This window comes from Balaenoptera musculus, chromosome 8 (assembly GCF_009873245.2).
Source record: "Balaenoptera musculus isolate JJ_BM4_2016_0621 chromosome 8, mBalMus1.pri.v3, whole genome shotgun sequence".
Lineage (NCBI taxonomy): Eukaryota > Metazoa > Chordata > Mammalia > Artiodactyla > Balaenopteridae > Balaenoptera > Balaenoptera musculus.
This window is the reverse complement of record NC_045792.1, coordinates 86,287,702-86,312,297: the sequence shown is the minus strand read 5'-3', so window position 1 is coordinate 86,312,297 and position 24,596 is coordinate 86,287,702. Positions and strand designations below refer to the sequence as shown.

The 24,596-nt window shown below is 38.1% G+C and overlaps 1 protein-coding gene across 4 annotated transcripts in view; it reads right to left on the bottom strand.

Moving 5' to 3' along the window:
• TRIM44 (tripartite motif containing 44) overlaps window positions 1–24,596 on the bottom strand; it is a 114,597-nt gene that overhangs the window by 48,330 nt on the left and 41,671 nt on the right. For 3 of the 4 annotated variants that reach the window (XM_036860333.1, XM_036860332.1, XM_036860330.1), the window contains exons 3-4: window positions 15,918–16,157; window positions 2,751–2,770 (exon numbers count right to left, since the gene is read on the bottom strand). In XM_036860333.1, coding sequence (XP_036716228.1) covers window positions 2,751–2,770; window positions 15,918–16,157 — 260 coding nt within the window. The remainder of the gene's footprint in view (window positions 1–2,750; window positions 2,771–15,917; window positions 16,158–24,596) is intronic. The other variant, XM_036860334.1, reaches the window with a different exon arrangement.

Below are 24,596 nucleotides of genomic sequence, written 5' to 3'. Positions count from 1 at the left end.
CACACTCCTTCTGTCTTCCTTACACATCAAACTCTCATTTAACACCGTCAGCAATACAGAAGCCTTTGGAACAAAACTCTGGCTTACTGAGACAGTAAAGTGTATATCATAAATGAGAGAAATTTCAGATCAAAGGCAATCTGCCCTGAAATGTTAATTGGAATAAACTGAGCCAAATGGTAGTTCAGCACAAACTGAATGGAACCAACAAGTATGAATTTAAAGGGTAAAAGGAAAATTTGACTCATCTTTCCTCTTTCTGCCAAATTGGAACATGATTATTTTCAAGTGCTCATTTTACCAATAAAGTCCCAGTCCAAGAGAATCCCTACTGACATCCATGGCAGCCTGGCTCGAGGGAGACAGCTTGACGTCTTGGTTGCTAGTAAAGAAACTCTATACTTCACCACAATCTTGTCAAAATGACAAGAAGGAATCTGCAGTTAAACTCTGAAGCCAGTATCTCACACTGAATAGTATCTTTGAAGGGAGTTAATCTCTTCATAAGGTCCCTGTATTCTTCTAATCAGCATGACTCTGGCATGTAGCCATGAAGACAAGATGAATGTGTCCATCCTCATCAGGCTCTCCCAAGACAGAAATGCCATTTCTATCCTGTGGAGTCTGCACGCTACATCTGCTAAGGTGTTTTCTTTATACTGGTCTTGTTTGAACTCTCTTGCTGAGGAAGAAAAGGTCTAGGGCTCTGCTTGGTCTGGATTTTAAGGAGCTAGAGCTAGTTTTGAGAGAAGAGGCAGAGTGCCAAGGAGATAATTTAAAGAGTTTATCTAAACCAAAGGCCTGTGTAAAATGGTGAGAACTTGGTCAATAACTAGGGAAGATGTTGATATAAGCTCCCATCACTAGCCTAATCTAACTAGTCTCCCAGGCTCTGACCCACCTCCAATTCATTTTCCATTCTGCAGGCAGAGGAGACTTCCCAAATGCAAATCTACTCAGGTTAATCCACGTTTTAAATCATTTAATGCCCTCCCACACTCTGCGGGAGAGAGCTCAGATACCTGAAGGAGGCCTGTAAGGCCCTCAGTGATCTGGACTCTGCTTTCTTTCCTCCACTCTTCTCTTGTCTGGAGCTATTACACAAGTTGTTCCCTATCCCTAGAACAGCCCTATCTCTGCCTCTCCTTTGTCTGCCTTCTCATCCTTCAGACCTCCGTTTACACATAACCTTTTCCGGTGAGCCTCCCTTCCGAAAGCAGCCTAAACTTCACTTAATCATAGTACTTCCCCCAAAGTAGAAGTGCCCAGTTATATGCTTGTCTCTCCTACTAGGCTTAGGATCCACAAGGCAGGGACCATGTCTGTCTTAGTTTTCATTATATGCCCAGTATATAGCACAGGGCCTATACACTGGGTCATGAGAAAGGGAGGAAGGGAGGAAAGAAATGAACCACAACATAAAGGGAGCCTGTTCCTGAGAATGGCTGGAGGATGGAATTTAAAGGGATTCCCTGAAGCTCTGCAGGTTTAAAGCGGGATGCCTGTAGCTTTAGCCACAGAGGTCAAGGAACAAGATCTAGGCTGAGAACTACAGTTCTCAAGGGAAGGAAGCAGCAGGAGATGCAGATGTGGAATAACATTTGGCACTAAGAGAGAGGCTCAGGATGTGGGGAGGGAGAAAGGAAAAAGAAGAAACTGTATTTGTTGATTTGTAAATAAAACCAAAGAAGGGCCAAATCCTGGCTCCAGTAAGGTAACCTTGGACAACTCATTTAGCTTCTTTCAATGAGAAGCTTGAATTAGATAAGTGATTTTCAAACTGAGTTCTCAGGAACCCTAGGTTTCTGCAGCAGCCCCTCAGGGCCTATTGCAAGGAAGAGAGAAGTTTCACTAGTAGATGTGGCCCCCAATTTTAACCAAACAAAAAAATGTTTTGCATACATTGGAGTTCAACTTAAAGCCCATTTGAAAAAAAGGTGTTTCTACTAAAACTGAAGTTTGAACAGCTGTGGACTGGATGAACGTTCTGATACCTCCCAGCCTTAACAGTCCTGGATCCTACATGACAGAGGGGACCCAACTGGACACTGCATTTTACTTTGTACAAATGCCCCTTGATTGTGTTCACAGCATAGCTATAGCATTTCCTAGAGCCTGTTCTCACTGCCTGAGCAGAAAGACAGCAAAGGTAAGTAAACTAAAGTCCAGGTTCACTGCAAGCCTGAGGCAATGATAAAATGCACTTTTAAACTTCATGTGGTGAAACAGAAGCACAAAGAGCATTTTTTTTTCCTAAACAAAGTTTTGTATACCTATGACCTCAGATTCACTGTATAGGTGTCTTGAGTCAGACCCAAGGATATTACAGGTCAGAAATAAGGAATATTGGAACCAGAGTCCATTAAAAAAAAAAAAAAAGCAATCCAATTCCAATCAAGAAAGAATGCAAAAGTTTATCTATTCAGTCCACCTGATACCTAATTACCATTCAAATATAGTACCTACTTGTCTCAACAAGGTATTCTGAATGTGCTACAGAATAAAGCAAAGTTACTGTCATTACATACTTTAAAGCCTATCTTTATCTGAAGATTACAGACAGGAAATGGCATAGATGCGGAGGGAGATGGGAATCTTACAAAATAAGATCTTCAAAGCCCTGGCTTAAGATGGAAATCCCTTTTCTGTGCTGTTCCTTGGCTGGTCATATTTCACGGGGCATTAAAAGGCCACAAATGTCACTCTACTTCAATTCTGAGAACAGACAAACAACAATAATGTGATCTTACCTGGGTCCTTCCTCGTCGCCCTGAAAGAAAGAGAAAGAAACAGCGTTAAGAAATCAGGATCAGTAGAGACTGATTTAGATTTCTTTCTTTTCCCTCTTCTCTCCCAACCTGAAAGCAAGGCTTGTACATTTATTGTAACAGAGACAAGCCAGTAGACATCTAAGGGCTAAGACAAGGGCTAATATAACCCTATGCTCAAACCACCCAGCAGAGATGAACTAATAATTTGCCCTTGTAAGCAGAGAAGTGAATGCATAGACCTAGGAGGCCTAAATAATAGCCTTGCCTTTTTATTTGTATGGCTGGCAGTATTTAGTTCTGAGCAAACTGACAGCCCAAAATAGCAGCAGGTTTTAAGCAAAAGCTGACCAGCTCCAAAAGCATCAAGCTGTTTCCCTCAAAGGCTCACCTCTGCCTTGGCCTAGCATTTTTTTTCTCCAAACATGAACGCAGAAAAACTCTAATGTAGAGCACACTATGGTGCAAAAGGCTACGAACTGGGACTCAGGAAACTGGAATTCTAGTCCAAGCTCCATTATTTATTAGTTATGTGCTCTTGGGCAAGCTGATTAATTAATTAATCTGGACCTTGGTCTTCTCCTTTGTAAAAGGACAGTTCTGGCATTTGATGATCCACATCATTCTTCAGCCAAACAATGACTTTTTTTTTTCTCATTCACTCTTTACAAAAACAATGTGTGAGGGCGACTTTACCAGGTACTGTATTCTGTGAGCCTAACTTTATCAGTGATCGCAGCAGATTTCTTTGAGCCTCTTTTTGCGACCAAACCAGATTTTTCAAATGACACTCAAGCCTTTTTCCAAGGGACCTCACTCATCCTTTTGGTGACAGAGTATCTTTTACATCCTCCTTAGTCATTCAGGATTGGTTTCAATAGACTGTATCTCCTAGTTGGAGATAACTCCCCAGACAACGTATTTGATTGATGGATGGACTGACTGGATGATTCTACACGTAAGGTATAAAGGAGAATGAGCTCTGGAGTCAGACACTGGATTCAAATCTTGACACCATTATTGCTTGCTGTGTTACCCAGGTCAAATTATTTTGCCTCTCTTAACTTCAATTTTCTAATTTGTAAAACGGGGGTAAAAATTGTCCCTATAACACAGGATGGGTATGAGGATTAAGTGAAATAATGTGTACAAATGCCAAGCACAGTGCCTAAGATACAGAATGCACTCAATAAAGGTGATTATCAATATCACTAACAATTCAGTATGATTCATTAAGAAGCTATTACATGAGGGTGCTGAGGGTAAAAGATAAAAAACCCATAATGATCTATCCTTCTAGGAGCTCCCATTCCGGAGCAGGGGAAACAGATAGAAAATGAGCTATGACTAAATGTCTTAAGGGTGCTACCAAAGACATAAACTGAATGCTTGGGAAGTGATAAACACTGCCTCTCCTGGAGAAGGGGGAGAAGGCTTCACAGAGAAGGTGACATACATACTGTCACTTGAGGGATAAGCAGGAGTTTCCCAGGCTGACAACAGAAGATAAATGGGAAGAGCACTGGACTAGCAAGAGCAAAGGCACAGCAGTTTAAAAAAATGTAGGTTTAAGGGATTTTGCGTTCTGTGAAACTAGAGTATGGGGATGTATACGTGTGTGTCTGGGGCAGGGGATGTGGAGGTGGCAGTGGTGTGGGGCTGAGGGGCTGGGAATGCAACAGAGGTAAAGGGAGATTGCCAGGGCACAGGCCTATAAAGGACACTGGCAGCCAAAAAGGTGATTTGTAACACATTATGTTCAGTACACTGGAGGTTGGATAAAAAAGGCATTTTTAGCAGACTGTTAAGAATTTGCAGTATTGGTTAGGGCGCTAATCATCTAATGAAAGAGAAGTGGGGCAAGTGGTGGAAGGAGGGTATAGGGGTGGTGAAAACCTCTGCAGTTTACTTGACTGGCATGTCTTATGGGAACTATAATCTAGTGAGAAAAATTCATATAATTTAAATTTAATATGAGTTACATTAACTATCAATGACATAATTAAACCTCAACACAATATTTAAATTATCTTTGGATTTTAAAACATAATTATCTAGGAGAACTGTATGGAAAAAAGTATCCGAACCTTCTTCCATGATTTAGAGCAAGTCCTCACAATCACATATCTTGGTATAATGGTTAAGAGACAGGCTTTCTGAGTTAGAGAAACATGGCTTCAAATTCTGGTTCGTCAATTCCAACAGTGAAGCTTTTGACAATTTACTTAACTTTCCCAAGGTTCAGTCTCCTCATCTACACATGGAAATCCTAATTCTTACCTCACAGGGTGGCTATATGGATTAAAATAAGTGAAAAAATATGTATAAAACATTAAGCAAGTATCTAGCATAAGTGTTCAACAAATGGTGGTCATTACTGTACTTCCCTGAAATGTTAATCAATAACACTTCTAGGGAGAGTGGGGAAAAACAGAGAAGATGGAACACAAGACTTTGCTTTACATTCATCCATTTCTGCTGCTTATAGGTAAGTGGTTATTTTCAAAAACAATAATCACTATCACAAAGCATGGGGAAAACCAGGATGAGAGTTTCACTTATGAAGAAATGAATAAATGAATGAAAGAACAAATATACACACATATAATTATAAGGCAATTTTGAACAGGTCAGCAGACATTCAGAGGATTGCTAATCTTGCTAGTAAAAGGTGTGCCCATACCCTCCTCACTACCTGAAATGCACATCCCTATTCTGAGATCCTAGTTAATTCCCATCCATCCTTTAAGGTCAAGCCTCACTCAGAAAATTTTCCTGACAGATTGAGTGGAGTAACCCTACTCTGTCCTCCACATCTGTGTAGGCCACATTTCTGGGCTAGTTCTTAAAGCAGAAAACTGACAATGATAGCACCATACAGTGTCTCTCTCTGTGGATTTCAGCTCCTTGAGAATAGAAACTATATATTGTTCATCTCTTTATTCTCTACACCTAGCACAGCACACGGCATATAGTAAATAATTATTCAAGAGAGGAAAGAAGAGAGGACAAGATTTAAATAGGATTTAAGATTAATTTCTACCCCATTACGAGTAAATTCTGATTTCAGAGGGTATTAGAACTGAAAGTCTGTTAAACAACAACTTCCATTTAAATGACTTATTAGATTCAGCAATGCTCCCAAATCCCTCTGTAAAATATCCTGAGTGCTCTTGGCTGTTAGGTTACACTCTATCTAGTACAACCTCCCATTTCTACTTCCACCAATGAAAATGTATGTTCACGAAGAATCAAACAAGTTTGCTCCTAAGCCTGCTTATATCAGTTGAACTTGTAATTATGATGACATGTTTTACTAAATAACAAAAAATGAGTGCAAGAGAGAACTGTTGCTCCATGAGTTGTTGCTTCCATGAAAATTAAGTTGAATGCTTCCAAAGCATTCAATAAAGATGAGTTACTTAACAATTGCTGTCAATTTTGATGTAGGTGAGACACATGCAAAATATTAGAAAAAATAAAGTATAAAAGTCTAACACCTCACACTGGTCAGAATGGCCATCATTAAAAAGTCTAGGGCTTCCCTGGTGGCGCAGTGGTTGAGAATCTGCCTGCCAATGCAGGGGACACGGGTTCGAGCCCTGGTCTGGGAAGATCCCACATGCCACGGAGCAACTGGGCCCGTGAGCCATAATTACTGAGCCTGCGCGTCTGGAGCCTGTGCTCTGCAACAAGAGAGGCCACTATAGTGAGAGGCCCGCGCACTGCGATGAAGAGTGGCCCCCACTTGCCACAACTAGAGAAAGCCCTCGCACAGAAACGAAGACCCAACACAGCCATAAGTAAATAAATAAATAAATTAAAAAAAAAAAGTCTACAAATAATAAATGCTGAAGAGGGTGTGGAGAAAAGGGAATCCTCCTACATTGTTGGTGGGAATATAAATTGGTGCAGCCACTATGGAGAACAGTATGGAGGTTCCCTAAAAAACTAAAAATAGAGTTACTATATGATCCAACAAACCCACTCCTGGGCATAACATCCAGAAAAGATGAAAATATTAATTTGAAAAGATATATGCACTCCAATGTTCACAGCAACACTATTTACAATAGCCAAGACATGGAAGCAACCTAAGTGTCCATCAACAGATAAATGGATAAAGAAGATGTGGTGTGTGTATATATATATATATATATATATATATATATATATATATATATATATATATACACACACACATACACACACACACAATGGAATATTACTCAGCCATAAAAAGAATGAAATAATGCCATTTGCAGCAACATGGATGGACTTAGAGATTATCATACTAAGTGAAGTAAGTCAGACAGAGAAAGCCAAATATCATATGATATCATTTATATGTGGAACACATACAAATGATACAAATGAACTTATTTACAAAACAGAAACGAACTCACAGACATAGAAAAGAAACTTATGGTTACTAAGGGGGAAAGGGGTGGGGAGGGATAAATTAGGAGTTTGGGATTAACAGATATACACTACTATACATAAAATAAACAAGGACTGACTGTATAGCTCAGGGAACTATATTCAATACCTTGTAATAACCTGTAACGGAAAAGAATCTGAAAAAGAATATAATTGAATCACTTTGCTATACATCTGCAACTACCACAACATTGTAAATCAACTATACTTCAATTTTTAAAATGGCATTTAAAAAGTCTAGGATTCTACATTCCACTTTCTTCAAATGTTATCCTCCTCACTTATAAAGAGACTGAAATTGGACCTTACAAACAATAGAGCATGGGTATGGTTAATGCCAGAAATAAGACACTCCACTCCAAACAGCAAACCCATATTCTCAAAGAAAAGACCCTGACTTGGAATCAAAGAAATACACAGATCTTTATTTCAAGTTTAAAATAAATGTTTAGGGTATTCATGTATCATTTTTAATGGTTTACTCATTTAAACTAACTTTTTCTAAGATTATCTCACTGCAGCTCAGTACTCTTCTCTCAAAACTAGGCAAAAGATGGAAATTCTCATGACATGCAAGTAAAAATAAAGACACATTTTTTAAATACTTGACTTTGGCAAGAGTTTTATAAAAGATATAACTAAATTCAGGCAAAAAATGAGAGATTTTAAAAACTGGTGATAAAAATACACACTGATATAATTGTTCTATGGACAGTTTATAAATACGCACAAGCCTAAAAAATGTACATACCTTTGACTCAATAATTACTTATGATTTATAAACTAAAACATTCACTACAATGTTATAAATGACAATAAGAAGTTGGAAATAACTTAAAATGAGGTAAAAGTCAAATTTGTATCACTGGTTCAGGGTTCGAACATTATGTTTATGAAGAATTTCTAATAATATGAAGAAAACTGAAAATATGACATTAAGAAAAAAATGGCATGAGAGGATGAAGGTGTTAACTAACTTTACTGGGGTAATCATTTTGCAATATATACATGTATCAAATCATCACATTGTACACCTTAAACTTACATATGTTATATGTCAACAATATCTCAATAAAGCTGGGGAAAAACACACACACACACACACACACAAAATAAAAAAATAGAATAAATATAACACCCAATGATAACTATCAAGTTAGTGTGTTGTATTTATTTTCTGCTGTGTCTATGAGTTTTAAACGTTTTATAATGATTAAAAAAGAAATAACTTTAGTTATTTGAAGAGGGGAAAGACCACATCTTATTGAAGAGAAGAAAGACCACAGGACATAGAACTGGTATTGAAACTCTTCCCCTACCCTATGTTCTATAAGATGACCAAAAAAGATTTATTTAAAACACATTTTAAAAAAAATGTCACCAGGAAACCTTGTAATCTTTGGACTCCTTCAACCAGAAACTCTGTGATTCTGCTTGACCTAATCAAATTCATCTATCCTGAAGGTTTCTTAAAACAGATACACTGTGTTAATGTTCTGGTTTTAGAATAATCTTCATGAATCAAAGGCAAATAGCACTTGGGCAGGTGGAATATCTAGATGCATTGTTTTTATCAGCTTTATTGAGGTATAATACCATAAAATTACCTGTTTTAAGTGTATATAAATAACTTTAAGTAAATTTAGAGTTATGCAACTATTATTACAAACTTGCTTAAAAACTATATGTATATATACACACACATACACACAGATATGAAATTATCTTTTTTTCTTCTTAATTTCTTTAAAAGCATATGGCTTTAAGCTAAAATTATAACTGTCTTGCAGTGTTTATAACATATGTAGATTATATACATGTGACAACTATAACATAAAGGATATGGAAAGAGGGTCAGTTGGTCTATATGGTTTCAAGCTATCTACATTTTATGTGAAGTGGTTCAATATTAATTTTAAGTAGACTGAAAATTTAAGGATATATATTATAATCCTTATGGAAACCACTAAAAAATAATGCAAAGTAACAGAGCTAAAAGGCCAATGGATATATAACAATGGAATTCAAATAAATGTTTCAAAAATCCAAAAGAAAGCAGGAAAAGACAATGAGAGGAACAAAAACAGAATAACAAACAGAAAACAAATTGTAAAATGGTAGACCTAAATTTAACCATATTAAGAATAACATGAAATGTTAATGGACATTACACTTGAATTAAAAGGCAGAGATTATCAGAATAGATAAATGACTAAGACCCAGCTATATGCTTGCTGTCTGTGAGAGACATAAGTTAACAATACAGACAGACTGAAAGCAAATGGATGGAAAGAGATAAACCACAAAAACAGTAGATTGGCTCTACTAACATTAGATAAAACAGTTATCAAGACAAAGAGTATTATCAGAGAAAAAGGGAATGTTCATAATGATTAAAGGGTTGGTTCATCAGGAAGATGTAACAATCATAAATATGTATTTGCTTAATGATAGAGCTTCAAAATATCTAAAGAAAAGTTGACAGAATTAAAGAAAGAAATAGATAATCCCTAATCATACTTGGAAATTAAACATCCCTCTCTCAGCAGTTGATAGAACTAGACATAAAAATCAGTAAAAACATATATCATCTGAACACCTAATTGATATTTAATAGAACACTACTTCAAACTACAGAATACGTATTCTTTTCAGGTACACATATGCATTCACCAAGACCATATGTTGGGCCATAAAGCAAATCTCAGTTAAGTGTTAGAAGATGGAAATCATTCAGAATAGGTTCTCTGATCACAATGGAACTAAATTAGAAATGAATAACCATAAGATAATGTAGGAAAATCCCTAATATTTAGAAACTAAACAATATACTCCTAAATAATCAATGAGCAAAAAGAAGAAATCACATGGTAAATGAAAAAATATTTCAAATTGAATGATAATGAAAACACAACATAACCAAAGTTGTATGATTCAACTACAGCAGCGACTAGAGGGAAATGTACTGCTCTAAAAGTTTACATAAAAGAAGAAAGTAGTAAAATCCGTGATCTATGAAGCTAGATAAAAAAACAAGGTAGGGCTTCCCTCGTGGTGCAGTGGTTAAGAATCCGCCTGCCAATGCAGTGGACACGGGTTCGAGCCCTGCTCCAGGAAGATCCCACATGCCGTGGAGCAACCAAGCCCATACGCCACAACTACTGAGACTGCGCTCTAGAGCCCGCGAGCCACAACTACTGAGGCCGAGTGCCACAACTACTGAAGCTTGCATGCCTAGAGCCCGTGCTCTGCAACAAGAGAAGCCACCCAATGAGAAGCCTGCGCACCGCAATGAAGAGTAGCTCCCACTTGCCGCAACTACAGAAAAGCCCGCGTGCAGCAACAAAGACCCAACACAGCCAAAAAAAAAAGTACAGATGATATCAAGTTAATTCTTAAAAAAAAAAGAAACCAAAATAACAAGGTAAACTCAAAATAAGTAAAAAAAAAAGCAGATGTAAACAAAACAGAAAACAAAGAGTAAAATTAGCAAATCCAAAAGTTAATTCTTTAAAAAGACCAATAAAATTAATAAAATACAAGTTAGACTGATCAAGGAAAAAAGGGGGGAAGATCACAAATTATCAGTAACAGAAATGAAAGATGGCTATAGACACATCAGAGGCTACAGTTAAAAAATCATAAGAAAATACTATAAACAACTTTATACTAGAAACTAAAACAACTTAGATGAAAATGACAAATTCCTTGAAAATTACAGCTAATACAAATTTTGAAAATTTTAAATCAATATAAGATGAAAAAATTTGACTAGTTCTATATTAAATAAACTGAATTGGTTATCAAAAACCTTCACATAAACTCCAGGACAGATTGTTTTGCTGGTAAATTCTATCAAATATTTAAGGAAGAAATAACACCAATCTTACATAAACTCTTACAGAAAACAGATGAGGAGGAAATACTTCTCAGCTTGTTTTCTGAGGCCAGCACAATCCTAATACCTGACAATCCTAAAGCCTGACGATTACATTATAAAAATACAAATTTACAAATGAATATCCCTCTTTGAACACAGACGTAAAAATCTCTAACAAGATATTAATGAATTGAACCCAGATAATACATTAATGATCAAGTGGGAGTTTATCTTGGGAATGAAAGGTTGATTTAATATTGTAAAATTAACCAATGTAATCAACCATCACAACAGAATAATGGAGAAAACCCACTTAATCATTTCAATGGCTACAGAAGAAAATCTTACATATACCACGTTCATTTGAATTACTGTTCTATCCATATCCATATCTAATGTGTCATTCCTCTCTGGCTACTCTGCTTTCAAGATTTTTTATTTGTCCTTAGTTTTTGGAAGTTTGACTTTGATATGTCTGGGTATGGATTTCTTAGATTTATCTCACTTGGGTTCATTCAGCTTCTTAAATCTCTAGGTTTATGTTTTTCAACCAAATTTTAGGAGTTTGGAGCCATTATTTCTTGAATTTTTTTTTAGCCCTATATTCCTTTTCCTCCCCTTACTGTACAAGTGACATGTATGTTAGATCTTTCTTTATTGTCCCATAGGTCCCTGAGACTCAATTCAATTATTTTTCAATCTTTTTTCTTGGTTTTTCAGATTGGATGTCTACTGATCTGTCTTCAAATTCACTGATTCTTTCCTCTGTCATTTCCAATTTGCCATTGAGTCAGTCCAGTGAAGTTTTTATGTCAGTCACTGTATTTTGCAGTTCTAAAATTTCATTTGGCCCTTCTCTATATCTTATATTTCTTTGCTGATATTTTTTAATTTTTCATTTGTTTCCAGAGTTTGTTATTGCTTATTTAGACATTTTTATAATAGCGACTTTAAAATCCTTGTCTGATAATTCCAAATACTATGTCACCCTATGTAGGTGTTGGCATCTACTGATTTTCTTTCTCATTAGAGTTGAGATTTCATCGGTTCTTGGTATGATGAGTAACTATGGACTGTATCCTGGACATTATAAGACCTGCTTCCTGTTTAAATCTTCTATTCTAGCAGGTAGTCAACCTATTTAGGTCAGAACACATGTCCTAGACCACTTTTGTGGCCTGACTCTCACTCAGCCCATATTTATAGGCTCATTTCACAACTTGGGATCTGTCAATTGCCCTCTTCTCCGGCTGTGATTTCTGGCTTCCCTCATTAACTGTGAATAGTATTTGCCCCACTGACTATGGTTCAAATGTCAATTGAGTTTATAAAGCTTCTGCAGTGCCATTCTGGTTGCCTCCCTCAGGTGACAGTGCTCCAATGGAGACTCTATAGTCTCCACTGGTGTTAGCTCAGGAGGAGGAAGGGCACAAACTCATCACTACACAGTAAAAGGGGATGGTATGAATCCACCCACTGACTCAGTTGGGGAGGGGCTTTGCCAAGTTAACGCAGGGGTGGGAGGGAGGAGTTAAAGCTCCATCCACAGTCCCCATAGGGGAGGGCTGTTATTCCCTTCCTATTACTGTGGGGGAGGGGTATAAATCAGAGTCCCACCTTCAGGCTCCATGGGAGGTGGGCACCATTCACTTCTGAGAGGGGCAGGTAGAAGTTAGACTTTTACCTAAAGGCTCCATGGAGAAAAAAGTGACACCTCATTGCTATAGGCGAGGGTATAAAATAGACCCCACTACTGTGGTGCCAATTGGGGCTGGGAAGGGATTCATTGCCAGAATATGCAGGTATTATTAAAAGGTTTCTCTTCAGCTGAACCACCCTTTCCCCAGTCCTTTGGCTAGAGAGCAGGTTTTTCTTGGAGACGTTCTTTTTGCCTATGTTCATTAGCATTTCCAGTTTGCAGGGCACCCAGGCCAGGATACACAGGAAGCAAGAAAACGCCCCCCAGGGCACTCATTGCTGTGTGGCTCCTCATATCCCAAGGTCCCTGGTCAGTCTGCCATCTTTCCTCCACTTTTGAGAGTCTTCTGGTAGGTGACTTAGTATTTTGTCCAGAATTTTTTACTGTGATTAATGGAAGGAGTAAAATGAAATGCATTTACTCCATCTTGTTCAGAACCAGAAGATGCAATTTGTTTTCAAATGCAAAGATAAGATGCATTGAGGAGTAGAAGGTTGGAAGATGGCTATATATATATAAAATGAATCAGTATAGTAAATTGTTAATGGCAGAATCTTGGTGCAGGTATATGGGTGTAATCTGTAAAAAATCCTTTCAACTTTGCTGTACATTTGAAAATTTTCACAATAAAATCTTGGGGGGGGATCTTTTGATTAAATTAAAAATACAGGTAATTTAAAAAAATCTATACCATGCAAAGAGAAGAAAAGAACTCTGTTGAGGGCTTCCCTGGTGGCACGGTGGTTAAGAATCCGCCTGCCAATGCAGGGGACATGGGTTCGAGCCCTGGTCCGGGAAGATCCCACATGCCACGGAGCAACTAAGCCCGTGCACCACAACTACTGAGCCTGCGCTCTACAGCCCATGAGCCACAACTCCTGAGCCCATGTGCCACAACTACTGAAGCCCACGTGCAGCAACGAAGACCCAACACAGCCAAAGATAAATAAATAAATAAATTAAAAAAAAAAAAAAAAAGAACTCTGTTGAGTGAAAGAGAGGTACTGGAAATTTGCTCTGCTCAATAAGTTACCAGAAAAAAAAAAAAAAAAGTTACCAGATTAGCTGGAACGAGAGGCTATTAGATAATAACAGCTCTGTGTTAAAGCTCTAGCCAGATGTATGCTACTTCTCATTGTTAATAGCTTATTTTGTCCATTGCCTGGTACTTAGGCCTTGTCATCTTTATATCCCTGAGAGTAATTCCATCAGAGTTAACAAGGATAGTGCAGTTGAGTCACTGAAGTACTTAAAGGACAGTTAATGTTGGGGAGGGACTAAATTCATTATTTGAAATGAAAATAAAAGAGAGGGAGATGTCTTTAAAAATGAAATCTTTATTTTTGAAAAAACAACCTAATCAACACACAATAAATATGGAAGGTCCAATCTGAGGGGAATTGGGGACAGAGTTATGCCAATGATCCCTTGAGTTAAGGCTGAACTTTTTAAGACACAAAATCTATTCCAATATTAAATAAAAAATTTTAAATTAATTAATTAATTTTCAAAAAAGACACAAAGTGACGACCTCCACAGAGTAAAAGGTCTTAGGAATGCAAGACTGTTTAGGGCACTGATTATCCTTATTCTTCCCACAGATATAAACGGGATGTTTGGCATACAGCACATAGTAGGGAAAAAGCACAGGCATGGGAACAGGATGGACTGGATCCTGGCTCTCTTTTCTGCTAACTAAATGACACTGAGTCAATGTCTGCAGTTCTCGGCATCTCAATAGCCCATCTGAAAAATGGAGACAATGAATGCTGAAATAAGGATTAAATGAAATGATAAATATAACATGCTCTCTTGCCTATCTAGAAACTTATTTAGGCACACACTTTGTTAATTCTGAGGAGGATGAAATGAAAAGAACAAGAGCTATTCTATTCCTTTCACACACTGATGAAAATTAATCAAGAACCCTGGATGAGTGAAGCAGGTAACTGTCCAATGGTCTCTTACATTCCTGTCAGGACAGCACAGACAGTACCTGCCTCCTGGATCATAGCGTGGCTCTTCTGCTGGCTGGTTCATTCTGTGGCTAGGCTTTCCTGGGCCAAGGCAAAACTATTGGTTAAGGCTGAGTTCACTGAATCAGCAGCTGTCCTAGAAACTTCACAGGACTCTCCTACGTTTTCTTCTAGAAGGGCCTACCCTAAACCTATCTGGCATAACCTTGACCAGAATTTTCAACATAATGGTATGAAACCTCATAAACAATAGCTTCTCCCCAGTGGCTGAAATATAAGTTTTATATATATATATATATATATATATTTATATTTATATTATATATATATAAATATATATATTTATATTTTAAAGACAATCAGATGTTTTTATTTATTTATTTATTTATGGCTGTGTTGGGTCTTCGCTTCTGTGCGAGGCCTTTCTCTAGCTGCGGCAATAGGGGGCCACTCTTCATCGCGGTGCGCGGGCCTCTCACTATCGCGGCCTCTCTTGTTGCGGAGCACAGGCTCCAGACGCGCAGGCTCAGTAATTGTGGCTCATGGGCCCAGTTGCTCGGCGGCATGTGGGATCTTCCCAGACCAGGGCTCGAACCCGTGTCCCCAGCACTAGCAGGCAGACTCTCAACCACTGAGCCACCAGGGAAGCCCCCTCATGCCTCTCTTAATCTAACAGTCATGCCCCCAATTTATGCAGTTAGCTCCATATAAAAACCAGCCTGAGGCACCTTTTTACTATTCACAGAATCAGTCCAAAATCTTTTATTTTGGCCTGCTTTATGCTCCACTTCCTGACTCTCATTCAGCCCATATTTATAGGCTCATTTCACAACTTGGGATCTGTCAATTGCCCTCTTCTCCGGCTGTGATTTCTGGCTTCCCTCATTAACTGTGAATAGTATTTGCCCCACTGACTATACTCCTTTAAGTCATGGTGTACAAATATTCTGCTAGGCCTAGTTGTTGAGCACAGGGCCTAGCAGCCAATACTTCCAGACTGGTTTACACACCGATCTAAACACTGATACTCTATCTAAGCTTTCAATCTATTCATGTTTAGGGACCAAAAGGGGGAATTTCCAGGATTAACAAACATGGCAGTCAGCTTCTGCCTATTTCTTGTGCTACTAATTATTATAGGCATTCTCCTTTACCTCTGCCTTTGGCTCAGCTGATTCATTAGAGGTATCAAGTTGTTCCTTGGCTTGGGCCATCTGAGTCATCAATCTATCCATATGGGACTGGATGTCTGCCAGTATCTCAGTCACATGAGCCGTGGCCATCGCTTCCTGGATGTCCACTAAATGAAGGGCCTTCTGCTCCTCATCAGCAATCACTTTTTGAACTTTCTTAAATTCCTGCTGTATAAACACCTTCATCTGGTCCCGGGTTACCTGCAGAAAACAGACAAGAATAAGTTGGACACACAAAGAAATGGAAGAGTAGAGCTATTATTGTAAGTGCCAGGCAGACCTGGCCAAAACACACACAAACCATGGGTCCTAAGTGATCCTGAAGTTTTGGGAATATCCTCTGAACAATGCTCCTCTAATATCATTGTGAATTTCCTGCTAATCTTTCTTGACTATTTCATTCTTTAGGAAGTAATTCCTTATCCTTCCTTTTTACTTTTTCCTTTGTTTATTTTTTTTTTTAATTTTTAAATTTTATTTTATTTATTTTTTATACAGCAGGTTCTTATGTCATCCATTTTATCCACATCAGTGTATACATGTCAATCCCAATCTCCCAACTCATCATACCGCCCCCACCCCACCGCCGCTTTCCCCCCTTGGTGTCTATACATTTGTTCTCTACATCTGTGTCTCTATTTCTGCCCTGCAAACCGGTTCATCTGTACCATTTTTCTAGGTTCCACATATATGCATTAATATACGATATTTGTTTTTCTCTTTTGGACTTACTTCACTCTGTATGACAGTCTCTAGATCCATCCACGTCTCAACAAATGACCCAATTTCGTTCTTTTCATGGCTTAGTAATATTCCATTGTATATATGTACCACATCTTCTTTATCCATTCGTCTGTCGATGGGCATTTAGGTTGCTTCCATGACCTGGCTATTGTAAATAGTGCTGCAATGAACACTGAGGTGCATGTCTCTTTTTTAATTATGGTTTTCTCTGGGTATATGCCCAGTAGTGGGATTGCTGGGTCGTATGGTAGTTCTATTTTTAGTTTTTAAGGAACTTCCATACTGTTCTCCATAGTGGCTCTATCAATTTACATTCCCACCAACAGTGCAAGAGGGTTCCCTTTTCTCCACACCCTCTCCAGCATTTGTTGTTTGTAGATTTTCTGATGATGCCCATTCTAACTGGTGTGAGGTGATACCTCATTGTACTTTTCTTTTGCATTTCTCTAATAATTAGCAATGTTGAGCAGCTTTTCATGTGCTACTTGGCCATCTGTATGTCTTCTTTGGAGAAATTTCTATTTAGGTCTTCTGCCCATTTTTGGATTGGGTTTTTTTTTTAATATTGAGCTGCATGAGCTGTTTATATATTTTGGAGATTAATCCTTTGTCTCTTTGTCTGTTGATTCATTTTCAAATATTTTCTCCCATTCTGAGGGTTGTCTTTTCGTCTTGTTTATGGTTTCCTATGCTGTGCAAAAGCTTTGAAGTTTCATCAGGTCCCATTTGTTTATTTTTGTTTTTATTTTCATTACTCTAGGAGGTGAATCAAAAAAGATCTTGCTGTGGTTTATGTCAAAGAGTGTTCTTCCTATGTTTTCCTCTAAGAGTTTTATAGTGTCCGGTCTTACATTTAGGTCTCTAATCCATTTTGAGTTTATTTTTGTGTATGGTGTTAGGGAGTGTTCTAATTTCATTCTTTTACATCCAGTTTTCCCAGCACCACTTCTTTTTTTAAAATTTATTTATTTATTTATTTATATTTGGCTGTGTTGGGTCTTCGTTTCTGTGCGAGGGCTTTCTCTAGTTGCGGCGAGCGGGGGCCACTCTTCATCGCGGTGCGCGGGCCCCTCACTATCGCGGCCTCTCTTGTTGCGGTGCACAGGCCCCAGACGCGCAGGCTCAGTAGTTGTGGCTCACGGGCCCAGTTGCTCCGCGGCATGTGGGATCTTCCCAGACCAGGGCTCGAACCCGTGTCCCCTGCATTGGCAGGCAGATTCTCAACCACTGCGCCACCAGGGAAGCTCATCAGCACCACTTCTTGAAGAGACTGTCTTTTCTCCATTGTATGTCCTTGCCTCCTTTGTAATAGATTAGTTGACCATAGGCGCGTGGGTTTATCTCTGGGCTTTCTATCTTCTTCCATTGACCTATGTTTCTGTTTTTGTGCCAGCACCATATTGTCTTGATTACTGTAGCTTTATAGTATAGTCTGAAGTCAGGGAGTCTGATTCCTCCAGCTCCGTTTTTTTCCCTCAAGACTGCTTTGCCTATTCGGGGTCTTTTGTGTCTCCATACAAATTTTAAGATTTTTTGTTCTAGTTCCATAAAAAATGGCATTGGTAATTTGATAGGGATTGCATTGAATCTGTAGATTGCTTTGGGTAGTACAGTCATTTTCACAATATTGATTCTTCCAATCCAAGAACATGGTATATCTCTCCATCTGTTGGTATCATCTTTAATTTCTTTCATCAGTGTCTTATAGTTTTCTGCATACAGGTCTTTTGTCTCCCTAGGTAGGTTTATTCCTTGGTATTTTATTCTTTTTGTTGCAATGGTAAATGGGAGTGTTTCCTTAATTTCTCTTTCAGATTTTTCATCATTAGTGTATAGGAATGCAAGAGATTTCTGTGCATTAATTTTGTATCCTACAACTTTACCAAATTCATCGATTAGCTCTAGTAGTTTTCTGGTGGCATCTTTAGGATTCTCTATGTATAGTATCCTGTCATCTGCAAACAGTGACAGTTTTACTTCTTACTTTCCAATTTGTATTCCTTCTATTTCTTTTCCTTCTCTGATTGCCATGGCTAGGACTTCCAAAACTATGTTGAATAATAGTGGTGAGAGTGGACATCCTTGTCTTGTTCCTGATCTTAGAGGAAATGCTTTCAGTTCTTCACCATTGAGAATGATGTTTGCTGTGGGTTTGTCATATGTGGCCTTTATTATGCTGCGGTAGGTTCCCTCTATGCCCACTTTCTGGAGAGTTTTTATCATAAATGGGTGTTGAATTCTATCGAAAGCTTTTTCTGCATCTACTGAGATGATCATATGGTTTTTATTCATTTTGTTAATATGGTGTATCACATTGATTGATTTGCGTATATTGAAGAATCCTTGCATCCCTGGGATAAATCCCACTTGATCATGGTGTACGATCCTTTTAATGTGTTGTTGGATTCTGTTTGCTAGTATTTTGTTGAGGAGTTTTGCATCTATATTCATCAGTGATATTGGTCTGTAATTTTCTTTTTTTGTAGTATCTTTGTCTGGTTTTCTTATCAGGGTGATGGTGGCCTCATAGAATGAGTTTGGGAGTGTTCCTTCCTCTGCAATTCTTTGGAAGAGTTTGAGAAGGATGGGTGTTAGGTCTTCTCTAAATGTTTGATAGAATTCACCTGTGAAGCCATCTGGTCCTGGACTTTTGTTTGCTGGAAGATTTTTAATCACAGTTTCAATTTCATTACTTCTGATTGATCTGTTCATATTTTCTATTTCTTCCTGGTTCAGTCTTGAAAGGTTATACCTTTCTAAGAACTTGTCCATTTCTTCCAGGTTGTCCATTTTATTGGCATAGAGTTGCTTGTAGTAGTCTCTTAGGATGCTTTGTATTTCTGCAGTGTCTGTTGTAACTTCTCCTTTTTCATTTCAAATTTTATTGATTTGAGTCCTCTCCCTCTTTTTCTTGATGAGTCTGGCTAATAGTTCATCAATTTTGTTTATCTTCTCAAAGAACCAGCTTTTAGTTTTATTGATCTTTGCTATTGTTTTCTTTGTTTCTATTTCATTTATTTCTGTTCTGATCTTTATGATTTCTCTCCTTCTGCTAACTTTGGGTTTTATTTGTTCTTCTTTCTCTAGTTCCTTTAGGTGTAACGTTAGATTGTTTATGTGAGATTTTCCTTGTTTCTTGAGGTAGACTTGTATAGCTATAAAATTCCCTCTTAGAACTGCTTTTGCTGCATCCCATAGGTTTTGGATCGTCGTGTTTTCATTGTCATTTGTCTCTAGGTATTTTTTGATTTCCTCTTTGATTTTTTCAGTGATCTCTTGGTTATTTAGTAACGTATTGCTAAGCCTCCATGTGTCTGTGTTTTTTACGTTTTTTTCCCTGTAATTCATTTCTAATCGTGTAGCATTGTGGTCAGAAAAGATGCTTGATATGATTTCAATTTTCTTAAATTTCCTGAGGCTTGATCTGTGACCCAAGATGTGATCTATCCTGGAGAATGTTCCGTGTGCACTTGACAAGAAAGTATAATCTGCTGTTTTTGGATGGAATGTCCTATAAATATCAATTAAACCTATCTGGTCTATTGTGTCATTTAAAGCTTCTGTTTCCTTATTTATTTTCATTTTGGATGATCTGTCCATTGGTGTAAGTGAGGTGTAAAGTCCCCCACTATTATTGTGTTACTGTCGATTTCCTCTTTTATAGCTGTTAGCAGTTGCCTTATGTATTGAGGTGCTCCTATGTTGGGTGCATATATATTTATAATTGTTATATCTTATTCTTGGATTGATTCCTTGATCATTATGTAGTGTCCTTCCTTGTCTTTTGTAACATTCTTTATTTTAAAGTCTATTTTATCTGATATGAGTATTGCTACTCCAGCTTTCTTTTGATTTCCATTGGCATGGAATATCTTTTTCCATCCCCTCACTTTCAGTCTGAATGTGTCCGTAGATCTGAAGTGGGTCTCTTGTACACAGCATATATATGGGTCTTGTTTTTGTATCCATTCAGCAAGCCTGTGTCTTTTGGTTGGAGCATTTAACCAATTCACGTTTAAGGTAATTATCGATATGTATGTTCCTATGACCATTTTCTTAATTGTTTTGAGTTTGTTTTTGTAGGTCCTTTTCTTCTCTTGTGTATCCCACTTAAAGAAGTTCCTTTAGCATTTGTCGTAGAGCTGGTTTGGTGGTGCTGAATTCTCTTAGCTTTTGCTTGTCTGTAAAGCTTTTGATTTCTCCGTCGAATCTGAATGAGATCCTTGCCGGGTAGAGTAATCTTGGTTGCAGGTTCTTCCCTTTCATCACTTTAAGTACATCATGCCACTCCCTTCTGGCCTGTAGAGTTTCTGCTGAGAAATCAGCTGTTAACCTTATGGGAGTTCCCTTGTATGTTATTTGTCATTTTTCCCTTGCTGCTTTTAATAATTTTTCTTTGTCTTTAATTTTTGCCAATTTGATTACTATGTGTCTCGGAGTGTTTCTCCTTGGGTTTATCCTGTATGGGACTCGCTGCGTTTCCTGCACTTGGGTGGCTACTTCCTTTCCCATGTTAGGGAAGTTTTCGACTATAATCTCTTCAAATATTTTCTCAGGTCCTTTCTCTCTCTCTTCTCCTTCTGGGACCCCTATGATGCGAATGTTGTTGCACTTAATGTTGTCCCAGAGGTCTCTTAGGCTGTCTTCATTTCTTTTCATTCTTTTTTCTTTATTCTGTTCCGCAGCAGTGAATTCCACCATTCTGTCTTCCAGGTCACTTATCCGTTCTGCCTCAGTTATTCTGCTATTGATTCCTTCTAGTGTAGTTTTCATTTCAGTTATTGTATTGTTCATCTCTCTTTGTTTGTTCTTTAATTCTTCTATGTCTTTGTTAAACATTTCTTGCATCTTCTCGATCTTTGCCTCCATTGTTTTTCCGAGGTCCTGGATCATCTTTACTATCATTATTCCGAATTCTTTTTCTGGAAGGTTGCCTATCTCCACTTCATTTAGTTGTTTTTCTGGGGTTTTATCTTGTTCCTTCCTCTGGTACATAGCCCTCTGCCTTTTCATCTTGTCTCTCTTTCTGTGAATGTGGTTTTTGTTCCACAGGCTGCAGGATTGTAGTTCTTCTTGCTTCTGCTGTCTGCCCTCTGGTGGATGAGGTTATCTAAGAGGCTTATGCAAGTTTCCTGATGGGAGCGATGGGTGGTGGGTAGAGCTGACTGTTGCTCTGGTGGGCAGAGCTCAGTAAAACTTTAATCCACTTGACTGCTGATGGGTGGGGCTGGGTTCCCTCCCTGTTGGTTGCTTGGCCTGAGGCAACCCAACACTGGAGCCTACCCGGGCTCTTTGGTGGGGCTAATGGCAGACTCTGGGAGGGCTCATGCCAAGGAGTACTTCCCAAAACTTCTGCTGCCAGTGTCCTTGTCCCCACTGTGAGCCACAGCCACCCTTCGCCTCTGCAGGAGACCCCCCCAACACTAGCAGGTAGGTCTGGTTCAGTCTCCCCTGTGGTCACTGCTCCTTCCCCTGGGTCCTGATGCGCACACTACTTTGTGTGTGCCCTCCAAGAGTGGAGTCTCTGTTTCCCTCAGCTCTGTCAAAGTCCTGCAATCAAATCCCAGTAGCCTTCAAAGTCTGATTCTCTATGAATTCCTCCTCCTGTTGACAGACCCCCAGGTTGGGAAGCCTGACGTGGGGCTCAGAACCTTCACTCCAGTGGGTGGACGTCTGTGGTATAAGTGTTCTCCAGTCTGTGAGTCACCCACCCAGCAGTTATGGGATTTGATTTTACTGTGATTGCGCCCCTCCTACCATCTCATTGTGGCTTTTCCTTTGTCTTTGGATGTGGGGTATCTTTTTTGGTGAGTTCCAGTGTCTTCCCATCCATGATTGTCCAGCAGCTAGCTGTGATTCTGGTGTTCCCACAAGAAGGAGTGAGAGCATGTCCTTCTACTCTGCCATCTTGGTTCCAATCTCTCCTTTGTTTATTTTTATACCAGTAATATGTGATTACTTTTTAAAAATTTAATAGATGGGTGTATATCAAAAGAAAAAAAAGAAATTCCTCTTCTCTCTCTATCCCAATAGCATTTTCCTCCTCAGAGGATAATTACTGTTAACAGTTTGATACATGCCCTTCCAGCCATTTTTCTATTTTAGTTATATATCAATTCATATACAGGCATACCTTGGAGATACTGAGGGTTCTGTTCTAGACCACCACGGTAAAATGAATATTATAACAAACAGAGGCACACAAGTTTTCTGGTTTCCCAGTACATATAAAAGTTATGTTTATACTATACTGTAGTCTATTAAGTATGCAATAGCATTATGTCTACAAAAATGTACATACCTTAATTAAAAAATACTTCATTGCTAAAAAATTCTAACCATCATTTGAGCCTTCAGTGAGTCATAATCTTTTTGCAATGGTAACATCAAGATCACTGATCACAGATTAACATAACAAATACAATAATAATGAAAAAGTTTGAAATACTACAAGAATTACCAAAATGTGACACAGGGACACAAAGTGAGCAAATGCTATTAGAAAAATAGCACTGCTCGATGTAGGGTTGCTACAAACCTTCAATTTGTAAGACACAGTATCTGCAAGGCACAATAAAGTGAAGCACAGTAAAACAAGGTATACCTGTATGTATACAGACAATTACGTTGTTTTTTGTTTTTTGTTTTTTTTTAATTACGTTGTTTTTATGTAAATGGATCATGGTGAACATATGGTTCTGTGTCTTGCTTTTCTACTTAAAATATGTTAGTACATACAGAGCAACTTCATTCATTGCATTATTTTTAATCTCTGTATGATACAGGTATATACAGATATGGATATTTATATATAGAGAGAAAAGGGTAAATATATCAATTAAATATTTCCCTTCTTAATGGAAATACAGGATATTTCCAAATTTTTGCTTCTATGAACAATACAGCAATGAACATCATTGGCTACATCTCTTAATATCTGTACATGAATTTCTTTAGAAACCTTTGGAGTCACTGAATTATTTTATATATATTCTAAAAGTACTGACTGATACTGCCAAACTGCCCTCCAAAAAAGATGCACCAATTACATTCCCACAACAATGTGTAAAAGTAAGCATTTTCCTACACCTTTACTGATATTGGATATTATCAAGTCTTTAAGTCTTTACTCTCTGATGGGTGAAAATATATTACTGTTTTATTCTGCAACAACAACTATGCAGAATAATTAAAATATGACTCTAGGCTGTATTTGGCTAGGGCATAAGGCAAACAAAATGAGAAACTACCAAAATAAGAACTTCTAAACTCCACATGTTGCCAATAACTACACTTATTAATGTTTCCTCATAACCATGTTTATTTTATGAGTACTTTTAAACAACTATGCATATTGAGTAGCTGACGTAGGAAACAGGGAAGAGGTAGAACAGTAGACCAAAGGACAAAAGCCAATAGAGAATTTTAGAGCTAAAAGAAAAAGTAGTTGTCATCTAAGTGAACCCCTTTCATTCACAGATAAGGAAACAGACCCAGCTGCAATCTTTTAGGAGACACAAAGTTCTCCAATCTTCTTGCTCCCAGTCTGGTGCTCTGTTCACTGTAACAGTCTGTCAGAAGAGAAGTCTAACTGGGAAAACCTAAAAAGGAGATCGAGAAAGAGAAAGACTAAAGCAGAGGGTAAGATGAGGCCATTTTTTATTAGCCTCTTAAAAACTGAAATAGGCTTGATATTTCAAGCATCTTTTGTAACACTGCCATGAAAACGTCAATGCAAAATAAGGTCTGTAGGACATGTATCCATTCACATATCAAGTGACTAAGTGACATAAGCCTTCATGAATTCATATACTCTTTGCAGGTACTCTCCCTGGTGCCAAAGAAAAGGGGGGGGGAGTGTTAAATTTTATTAATGTCCCAGCAAGTTCTTTACCA